Source organism: Lygodium microphyllum, chromosome 16 (assembly GCF_053477565.2).
Source record: "Lygodium microphyllum isolate KBCC chromosome 16, Lygodium_microphyllum_v1.1.10, whole genome shotgun sequence".
NCBI lineage: Eukaryota > Viridiplantae > Streptophyta > Polypodiopsida > Schizaeales > Lygodiaceae > Lygodium > Lygodium microphyllum.
In genome coordinates, this window is record NC_141150.1 from 31,957,219 (window position 1) to 31,968,632 (window position 11,414).

An 11,414-nucleotide genomic window follows, 5' to 3' on the forward strand; every position below is an offset into this window, starting at 1 on the left:
CCACATACCTAGCTAGGTACGCTCTGGGGTAGGTGTGGGCCGACAACCCCTTGCCACCAATTGCACCTATGTGATCCTTCCCTCTCTTAGAAGTTCATGATGTTGTCATTATGCAAAGTGTGGGAATTAGATTGGAAATTTGTCTAAAACTTCTTATGGTTATGCTTGGAGTTTATTTGTTTATGTTTTTCTCCATTTACATTCTTTTCTCTCTCTCTCTCTCTCTCTCTCTCTCTCTCTCTCTCTCACGCACGCATGGGTTTATAAGCTCTTGTTGGTGACATCTTCTTTAGGCTGCACAGAGAAGATCCCATGCAGTTCTTGTCGCAGTAAAATTCCCAAATGGATCCATGAACGGCAGTAGCCGCTGTTCCTCGCTCGGAGGAAGGAGAAGCAAGCACAGACAATGGCATTCCGCTCTCTGCTAGCTCGCGGTCGAGCTCGTGTAAACAACCATGGCGTCTCATCGTCAGCAAATTGTCGCCAGGTATGTTGTAGCGCTGAGCGCAGCCGGCCAGTCTTGGCCGTCCAGGCAAGTTGTTGAACTCCATTTGCCCTGCCTTGCGCAGGAAAATGTACACGGCACTCCTCTCGACGGCATGCTTCCGAATCGTCCTTTTACTCGAATTCTTCATCCCTTACGCCCTGGCCGTGATGTGCACCGAGGAATGGCGGGAAACTGCAGTAATAGCGAAGGATTGCTACATGCCAATCACTGTCGGATTCGAAATGCACCAGCAATTGTTTGGGATTCTATGAACAGGAGTGCCGGTAATGTAAAAACTTTTGGGATGGCAGGTAGATTGTACCACACCGCAAACCAGTGTTCTCGAAATTCATGTGCTGATGGTGCTAGCAGCATAAAGCAGCATTATGATGGTGTAAGCGGTGGAAAAGTGGCATTCTCTGTCACATCTAAGCGAGTTCTCCAGAGATCTGAAGCAGTGCCACAACAGCTAGTGCATTGGAAGTTAAGGCAAGGCATGAGTACAAATAGCTTTACTGAGAATTTCAAGTTTAGTTCAGATGCCTTGAAGACACCTCTTAACACAATCAGGCAAAATTTGAAGGTCAATCCGGATGTCTTGAAACACCCACTTGACAAAGTCAGGCAGACTGCCTCCAAGTACAAGGAGGCTGCTGGACTTCAGGTAGAAGCTTTTTGGAAGCGGAATCTGATGATACTAGTGGGAGCAGCTGGGGTTTTGTCATGCTTTCTTTTGTGGCGTATCATGTACAGTGTGGCCAACGTCTTTGTCTCATTTTCAGAAGGAATGGCAAAGTTTGGTTTCCTGGCAATGGCGGCTGCTACAGTTGCCTTCGCGGTTGGTGCTGCACTAAAAGTTTTTAGGCTTGGACAAGTCTTGCAAGATAGAAAACTAATGCCTTTCAATTGTTGATTTGGGTTGCAGCCTTTTGTCAATTGTATAAGTAAAGGATTGTGTAAATTTACTTCAGGGGATCATTTTGAAGGCGAGGTTTACTATCAACCCTGATAAAGTGTACAATCTTGTCATGCGCAAGCTGAACACTTCAGCAGCTGCTTTGGAAGTTTTGGGGGCCCCTTTGACTGGCACAGATGTGAGAGCATACGTAATGTCTGGTGGAAATTTGAAGTTAAAGAATCTTAAACCCAGATTGAACAGCAAAAGGTGTTTTCTGATATTTCCAGTTCAAGGGTCTGAAAGACGTGGACTAGTTAGCGCTGAAGCAAAGAAAAAGAAAGGGAAGGTATGTCCCTTGACTGTTTTATTAAGAACTTGTGTTCAACTGCTTTATACGTTTTGTGCTTGAGGATTACCGTGCAGAATAATTGATGTATGTATGGAAAAACCATGTGATTGAAGGTACTGTGCATGTCTCACTTGTTAATGTGGACTTTTTCACTGTTGCAGTATGACTTTAAGCTTCTTGCTATTGATGTAGCAGCCCCCGGGGCTGATCAAAGGGTTTTTTTAATTGGTGATGAAGAGGAGTACAAAGTGGGTGGGGGGCTCATTTCCGAGCTGAGAGACCCAATTCTGAAGGCCATGGCTGCAGAAAAGGAGTTTGAAGTTCAGGATGAGAAGGAAGAGGAAGAAGATCGTAAAGCTGAGGAAGCTAGGAGAGAGTCAGAAATGAAACAAGAGGAAGATAGGAGGAATCAAGAACTTGAGAGGCTTGAAAAGCAAGGTTGATGATGTAATCATGCGTTTGCTACAGATATACTGAGATTTGCTGTGATGACTAATTCAAAGATTTTGGCTCGAGTAGAAGACAGAATCTGTTGGAGGTGTATGCATGTAAATCATTACTTTCTTTCAACTCAGTCAATAAGACATCTGAAGATTCTATCAATAAGCTTGTGATGATGCAAGAGAGTAACACTCAGGTTTTCCAGTTGTTTTCTCTGTCAAGAGCAGTATTAAGAGTTGCACAGGTTATCTCAGATTTGAGAAACTTTGATGATCTTTAAACAATAAAAGGATATGTGCATCTCGAAGTACTCTGTCTAATGAGATGCTATCCTGCCCTTCAAAGTTGGGGGCATTTCCATTTGAGCTCAAAAAAGTCCCTTCTTATGGGGAACAGTTTTGCATTGATTAACTGTATGGGTAAGGACAATCATGATTTTCTGTCTTATCCTTTGGGTTTGGATGTTTGTTTACAATGTGCCTACATATCAGGGTCTCTTGATACCTGTAAATTTTAAAAACTTTCAATTTGCTTTGAGAGTTGAGTTGCAATACAATTTGATCAGGTAGTGACTGTTTTCAGTGAGTTGGTACCATGGTGAATCACATTGTTTTGATTTTGAACAGTAGTTTTGGCTGACTGAATTCCTTATATGTGGTATCGTCACATGTAGCATGTTGAAGTAAGCTATTGAAGAAATCAGTTAACTTATGGGTTAGATTCTCAGAAGTTCAGGGTAATTATGGACTAATAGGACATTGAATCACTACTCTCTTATACTCCATAACTGTAACTTAGAATTCTGTGCTTGCATTGTTTTGAATTGGTTTATATATGCTATTGAACAACCTACCTCTATGTGCATCTTGCTCATGAAGCTCTGGTACCAGCCTTCTCTCTCTGTAGCAGAGCAAAGTTCAAACATGTGGTTTTTGTGCATGTTATGTGTGCATAACCTGGCTACAATTGAACTACAATGATGCAGCCTGGTTATGTAGTATACAAGCATAACTTTGTGGACCCTTTTCCTATCTTTCGGTTTTGTGAGGGATCATGTCTATTGGACAAAGTATGAGTTGTGGAAAATAAGTAGCTACCACTAGATGCCATTATTAGGTGGATTGGCCTTGAGATTATCTTTTATATTTAATGGCAAGCCATTGTGGGGGACTTTGGGGCTTAGGTTTGGAACATAGGCTTCTTGATTTAAGGTTGGCGCTAGTGCTCAAAGTTTTGCTAAGATTTTATGGTAATAGATATGTCTAAGCAATTAGGAGCTACCAAAGCATGCAAAATAAATCTAAGCAATTAGCAAGCTACCAAAGCATCCAAAATAACTAGTAACTCTCTCAGAAAGTGGAAATATGCACATGCTTTTATTGCAAGAAAAACCATGGATTGGGCAGGGCATGTGGACATAAGGTATATATGTCAAGTTAGGAGTGTTGGGTCAACACTTGAAACCACAAGCCTAGTTGTGATAATGGTTGCATTGCATATTGTCTCAAGCAATAAAGGAACTCATGCACTTGATGATTAAGAATTTTGAGGAAGAATCTAGTATGTCATAGATTTGTCTTTCCACACCTATTGTAGCATAACAATGAAACATAATCTAGAAGATGGGTGTTTTAGGTATTGAGTTCATTGATAGTGAAGTCTTACGACTTACACTTGTGGATTATCTATAGCAAGAAATTCAAAGAGGTTTGCATGATGGATTGTGCCATAGAGGATTAATTGCATTATTTGAGCCGCATATATTGAGCCTTCTTTCACCTAGAGCTACATATGGTTTGGCACTATATAGTATAGACCCCTTTATTGGCTTTTCATTTAACCCTTGTATTTGATTTTGCCTTGTTACCTTCCTGATAGATCATGGTGCCTATATAGGGTTTGTACTATATTTTTTACTTTTGGCGCAAAGATGGTCATTACTAGAATTTATTTTGATAGGAAAAGTAGTTGCTTTATTTGATGTTAATAAGCTCATTTTCTAGGATCAACATGGTTAGCAATTATCTGTTACCCATATTTTAATGCTTTGTAGTATACACCTTACAAAACTTACTTGAAGCACCATAGGTATGCTTGTTGGGTTCATGGCCATCTCTTGGTTGTGAGGCCTAGAAATAGGACTTAATGAGACACTAGGATCATGATAAATACATTAGGGCTATAGGTGCCTAGATTTAAATGGTGAAGAGGCCATGCATGGAATAGCATTTGATTTAACTCGATTGGATGGAGGATGATGGTTATGGACAAGTGCATGCTTAAACAAATGAGAGCTTGTTAGTCCATGGATGATATCCACGAGTATGAAGAGAAAAAATATAAAGCAAACGGTTGCCTTGTCCACCCAATAGATGGGTAGTGAGAATCAAAGATTAAAGGGCCAGATTTTGATTGTCTACAAGTTAGAAGTTTGAACATGCATGATAATGGTGGTGGTTGTTGTTGTTGTTGTTGTGTGTGTGTGTGTGTGTGTGTGTGTAAGTGATACCTCAATGCATCACTTAATGATTGGGATAGGCAGATGGGAGGGTTTGGAGACCGAGGACCACATGTGCCACCTTTGTGTGACATAAAGCAAGAGATTGAGTAGCATTACATGTGTTGACATACAATATGTTATGATATTCAAGGCAAATACCATTATTTGTTTTGAGAGGGTTTTAGCTCTCTACAACATGTGAAGTAGTTTGAGGATCAGAGATGTCTAGGGTTTTTCCTTTTGGAGCTTCAAAGGCATACACTTGCTATTCTAGACAATAAACCCCCCCATAGCTAGGCATGATTAGATAGAGGGTTGTCATTGACTTTTTCATTACCACAAAGTTAAGCATGGAATCACTTACCACTACTCACAGACAATCAACAAGGATCCATTATAGAGGAGCTTCATCTTCAAGGGGCATCTACTTGGATAGAGCATTGGCACTCAGTCGAGTGAGAAGCCCATGCCCACCTACAAGAAGGCCCAAACACCCTTAGAATGGGCAGATTAGAGCTATCATTGAGCACCTCATAGAAGACACATGCTGAGCCACCTCAACCACATAGAGTTACATGCATGTTGCATAGATAAGATTTGAGATGCACGTGTAGTGAATGTCAAAATCTCTCTCTCTCTCTCTCTCCTCATAAAATGAATAGCACAACTCACTCAAGCAAAACTTAGATAAAAGAAGACAAAAGAGAAAGTAAAGTAGAATGAAGTGATATACTATTGGGTACAAATCCCTGCCTCCCCTTTACATCGAGTGGGTTGCTTCTCCATGTATGTATTAATAGTATTTTATTGAATCTTGCTTTGTCCAAAGTGGGCCCTTTACATCTCTTTGGCATTGAGAGCCCTCCATTATTTATCAAATATCTTCATAATAAATATGTTATATAAATAAATATTTACAAATGGTTGTGCGCATGTCATAGACTAAATGATAGTGCGTTCTTATTATATACACACTAAATAAGGAAGTATTCTCCAGACTAATTTTCGTGAGCCATGCATATCCAATTTGTCATATCTACTCTATACAACATCAGCTGTCACAAATTCAAAAAATTATTTTTAGCAAAATAATTAACTGAATTAAGATAGTTAGCCATGATAAATCATAAATAATCAAAATTTCATTAAATATAAAAAACATGTAGATGCTAACACTTATGATGTGGATGTTGTGGCATCACCCACAAAGGGAATTCACCCACGTTCACACCTTCAAGTTTTACGTCCATAAAGCATAGCCGTCCCTATTGACCTTTCACGTAAGAGGAAATGCATCTACTATTAAGAATGTGCCATGTGCTGAAGGAGAACCATTTAAGGCACTCATCCCTTCATCGTGCACACAAGAAAGAACCATTTAAGACACTAATCCCCTCGTGTTGAAGAAGAACTATTTAAGGCACTCATCCCCTCGTGTAGATGCCTCCTGGCAAGATACCCCCACGATGGGATAGTAATTGTCATCAATTGCTATTGGCTAGATGTGGAGCCAACAAAATCGAATAGACATGCAAATCACGTGCACTCATCCATTGAACTTCCTCAATAGGATAATTTTGAAATTTTACAAGATATCAAGGATAGATATTTCTAGTACATATGGTCATAGAGTCAATGTTTATAATAGAGTCAAGAATTAAAATTTCATAGTCATCTTCAATCAAAGGATGGTGGTCATGGACATGATGGGTAGGAAGTGAACATTTAAAGCGATGAGGTAGACTAATGCGAAATGTATTATGAATTTTCTAACGTGGAGGTAAATCTAGTTTAAAAGCATTGACATTGATACAATGAAGAAATTTAAATGTAGCTTGTTTGACATCTAATCATCAATTGCTTAACCTTGTAAAAAATAATGGAATGATTATGCATCCAATCATCAATAGATGGAACTTTTTGAGTTAAATGAAAAGTTGGTGTTGGTATTTTTAAACCATAAATAATTTCAAAAGGTGCCTTATGTGTGGCAGAATGAGGTGTATTATTATAAGCAAATTGTAGTAGATGTAAATATTGATCCCATGTGCATGGGGAAGAGATAGTATATGCAAGAATTAAATGAAGAATGGTACTATTGGTAGCTTCAGTTTCTCCATTAGTTTCAAGATGGAAGGCAAGTTAGAGGAAAAACAATTAGAAAATTTATGAAGGAAATTTTGTTGTCGTGCAATTAAATTAGTCTTAAAAGATTCTATTTCATTGATCAACAAAAGAAATGCTTTTGACAGCTTATACAAAGAGCATGTTTAGCTTGTGTATGGCTAATTAATGGAAATAATTTAGCTTCAATTGACTCGCATGTTGGATATGCATAGAATGAGTATTATAGTCAATAACATGATTAAATTGATGTCTCCATGGCATGCCTACGATCACATTTGCAGACTATAAATGTACAACAAAAAATTTACGCTTTTAATGATATGGCCCAATGTTAATTTCAAGCCCATGCACTTACTTTGTTCCATTATAATGTGTCCCTAAAAATGCATCTTTGATTTTATATAAAGATGGAATAGTAGTTAAATTTAATTTCCTAACTACCTTGTCAAAAAAATAAAGTAATGAGTGCTACCATCATCATGTAAAACAATCAATTCATGATCATGAATATTACATCTCATTTTTAGCAAAGCATGAATGGAAATATCACTAGAAGTATTGTCTACTTTGCTTGGATTTTCGCTCATCAATGAGTGTTGCTTCATCAAAGTTGGGCATAGCTTCCATGTCATCATTGGTGTCATTTGCTCCAAGATAGTTGATATGGGCTATAGGTTTCCTCTATGCGTGAGTATTGCTAGTAGGATAAGGACTTTTGATATGGCTAGGACAATTGCATTTATAGTAGATTACATTTTTAGAATTTATGTTAGATACAATTGGATTGAAAATTTTAGCTTCATAAGGTTTTGGAGGATTGGAAGGATTTGGATTTAAATTTGAAATAGAATGACCTAAATTATTATTGAAATTCTTCATCTAGGTTCGGTGATTGTTACGATTCTTGCCAATTTGAAAATTGAAAGTACAATTATGATTGAAAGAATTAAAATGGAACTTATTGTTACCCATCAAAGCTTGAAGTTATTGTCGATCCTTATTTTGCTTCTTCTCAGCATCATGTGCCAAAGAAATTGCTTCATCCAAAGTGTTAGGCTTAAACATATTCATTTCAGCTTGGAAAAATGGAAGGAGACCAGACATATACTTTCGTTTAAAGGTTGACTCAATTATGGATTCCACCATTTGTAGTTGAAGCTGAGTACTCCAAAATCTTTTAGTGTATTGTGGAATAGTTTCTTGCTCATGCTGCATGAATACATCCCATTGTTGTTGAATATGAAGTTCAAATCGAGAAAGTAGAAAGTTGATAAGGACTTTCCTACAGAATTCTTCCCATGAAAGAGGGATGTCAACACTATTGCAAGTAACATTCCACCAAAGTGAAGCTTTGTCTCGATGAGATAATGAGAAGCACACTTAATTTGGTCTCCTTTAGAATGTTTTTCATTGTCAAAATATGATTCAAATTAATTGAGCCATGTCAAACCTTGCGACCATCTTTAATACCATCATAAGTATTAAATTTGAAAGTAGACTCGCTTATGTTTGATTCCTTTCAAAGAGATTGAGCTTCAAGCATGGTGTTGATGGTGCAGATCATGGAGTTGTTGTCGATAAAGGAAATTTGTGAGGCAGGATGCTTGAGGGATAAGATTTCTTGCTTGTGGACTCAGTGTTGATGTTCCTTGTTTAGTTGCATGGCTACAAGGTCCATGTATTGCTCCATAGTTAGCTCAGGAAGTAGTGAGGTTGAATCGATGACCAATGGTCCTTCTTGAGTCATCTTGGTTTCCCACAACTAGGTTGTCAAGCCTGATCAAGAGAAACTTGTTGCCGTTGAGCCGAAGAATGAAGAGTCCCCTTGCTTGTGGGAATAAAGTTTTAGTGTTTGAGTTGTTGAGATTCAGCAATCACACTCATTGATAGCCTCTTTGTATGGAGCTTCAGGGCCAAGGACATGCAGGGTTACCTATCCCATATGCACAGTGGTGCCTACTGCAGTTTCCTACTTTCCTATAAAGCATTGTACTTGCTTCCTTTTCTTAATGCAATGATAGTACTCTTTTCTTTTCAGTGAAGTGTCAATGTCATTGTCCACATACACAAGATTGTGTTTATGAGTCCAAGTCTCAATCTTGGAACCTAATTCACTTGTGTAACAAACAGTTCTTTGTCTTCTCCATCATGAGTCCACACTTCTTCTTCCATCCACCATAACTCACTACCATGTCCTAGATCCCGCATCTTTAACATGGTATCAGAGCACATACGGGCATGGCACTGCTCCTCCAACTCCAGTTCACTCTCATCTAGCTCAGTTTGAGCTCAGTCCAGCTTAGGCCAAGTCTAGGACCTCATCTCCTACTCTTTCTTCTCACTGCCCTGCTTGGCAGCCATAGCTACACAGCACATACCCTGCTTTGAACACTTATATCTCCTCATAGAGACCATATCTCTTCACGATTCCTTCTGGGGGAATCTTCCCCAACACAAGGTCCTCCTTCTGGCACCTCACACCTAAGCATTGTACACCCTGGAGTTCAACATTGTCAATCTTCTCAACTTCTGCTTTGGGTGTCCTCCATAGCCAACAGGACCCAGCTCACTTGGAGCTTCTTGATCTCCCTCCACAGGCAAATATTCAACATGCTTTCTTATGGAGAAATGCTTATTGGCTCAGGGCACTGCCTCCTGTCACTTTAAACACCAATATTAGTGACCTACAGCTCCAGCATTGCAGAAATTCGCCATCGCTGTCCTGATCTGCGCCGTCCCTGTTCAAGCTCTCTGCGTGCGCCGTGCTGTTTGCGATCTGGACGATTTCCATGGGGCTTTGATAGCCCTTGACATAAGCTTCCTAGACATAAATTTTTTTGAAAATGATCAACTACAAGTCCTACAATTTGAAAAAAACCAGGCCCCTGTCTCAGAAACCTAATTCCACCATAGCCAAAATCTCTCAAGCTCTTTTTTTCTCTCATTTTCTCACTCCTGACACTTTACCAAGCTAAAGCTCACTCTAATCCACTGTCCCAGCACCAAATCAAGGAGGGGAAGGACCGGAGAAGATTGAAGAACGACCGAACAAGAAGAATCAAGCTCACCGGAGAAGATTGAAGAACGACCGAACAAGAAGAATCAAGCTCAACATCAACACTGACATAGTGTGTTTTCACACTGTCATTACCTGTGTCTCTTGACACATTGTAATCTGCTCTTCTACTGATAAAATCTCAGAATTTTGGAGTTGATTTGCTACTAATCTTGCAACCTCAACATGGGAAAAGACTTTCCAAATGCTCGATTCAAAGGACTCGGGTTTCACACTTGGCAAACCCGCATCAAGATCATTTTGATGAAGAAGGGTCTTTGGGCCATCACAAATGGCAAAGAGAAGAAACCTCGAGATGCGGACCTTGCAGTTACTTGGCAGAAGAATGATGACAAGGCACAAGCCATCATCAAACTGGAATTGGACGATAGCTACATCCATCATGTGGATGCCTGTGACACGTCCCATGACACTTGGGATAAATTGGATACCTTATTTGGTGCACAGTCAAAGTCGTCTAAGTATGGTCTATTAATTGAATTTTTCCGACTTGATATGAAGCCTCATACATCCCTGGCATCCCATCTGAACTACATGGAAAGCTTGCTTACTCAACTTGCAGGAATAAAGTTAAAAATGGATGAAGATGTTTGTATTGGTGTCTTGTTAAAAAGTTTGCCTCCTGCTTATGATAATGTATCAACCACTCTAACCAACATGCCTGATCCTCAACTTGTTGATATTAAAGCCTCTCTGCTAGAGGAAGAAAAGAAACTTAAAAGCAAAGAAGAGCCTAGCACTTCAAAGGATGAACAAATGTTATATGTAAACAACAGATACAAAGGTAAAAAGGAACCGCTCTTCTGTGACTTCTGCAAAAGGACCGGACACACTGAGAAGTTCTGTCATGCTAGAAAGAGGTCCCAAAAGGCCTATCTTGCAACTGTGAAAGAAGAAGAAGACCATGGACCAAAAGATGAAGAAGAAGATGAAGATGAAGACCACCAGGATTGGAAGGACAAGACTCATTAGTCCTTCTACTCTCATTACTCTGATAGACTGTTTTAAAAGCCTTGTATTTCCTTGCCCTAATGCTTCCTGCCATAAGCTTTGTAAACTCCTCATGTAACTTAGCATTACAGTCCCTGTACACTTTGTGAGGCCCCTGTTACAGCCTCTGGATGTCCATCATGTTTTGGTGCCCACACTTAGCCTTTTCTGTGACAGCCTCTGGTGTCTACCATGTTTGTGGTGTGCCCACACTTTGCAGGTGGTTCTCATTACAGCCTCTACACAATTTGTGCCTTTCTAGTTGTGATTGAGGAGGGGTGTTGAGATTCAGCAATCACACTCATTGACAGCCTCTTTGTATGGAACTTCAGGGCCAAGGACATGCAGGGTTACCTATCCCATATGCACAGTGGTGCCTACTGCAGTTTCCTACTTTCCTATAAAGCATTGTACTTGCTTCCTTTTCTTAATGCAATGATAGTACTCTTTTCTTTTTAGTGAAGTGTCAATGTCATTGTCCACATACACAAGATTGTGTTTATGAGTCCAAGTCTCAATCTTGGAACCTAATTCACTTGTGTAACA

The 11,414-nt window shown here is 39.5% G+C and overlaps 1 protein-coding gene across 1 annotated transcript; it reads left to right on the forward strand.

Annotated features, from left to right (window-relative positions):
* Positions 1-232: 232 nt before the first annotated feature.
* On the forward strand, positions 233-2,627 carry LOC148022668 (uncharacterized). Its single transcript, XM_087695610.1, has 4 exons — positions 233-487; positions 570-1,325; positions 1,459-1,731; positions 1,896-2,627. The coding sequence occupies exons 1-4, from the start codon at positions 407-409 to the stop codon at positions 2,175-2,177; spliced, it is 1,392 nt and encodes a 463-aa protein (XP_087551736.1). The 5' UTR covers positions 233-406; the 3' UTR covers positions 2,178-2,627.
* Positions 2,628-11,414: the final 8,787 nt, after the last annotated feature.

Excerpts from the sequence above, each read along its gene's own strand:
- LOC148022668 (XM_087695610.1), top strand. The coding sequence starts at position 407 with ATGGCATTCCGCTCTCTGCTAGCTCGCGGTCGAGCTCGTGTAAACAAC. Across the intron at positions 488-569 it reads CGTCAGCAAATTGTCGCCAG|GAAAATGTACACGGCACTCC; the intron begins GTATGTTGTAGC and ends TGCCTTGCGCAG. Across the intron at positions 1,732-1,895 it reads CAAAGAAAAAGAAAGGGAAG|TATGACTTTAAGCTTCTTGC; the intron begins GTATGTCCCTTG and ends TCACTGTTGCAG.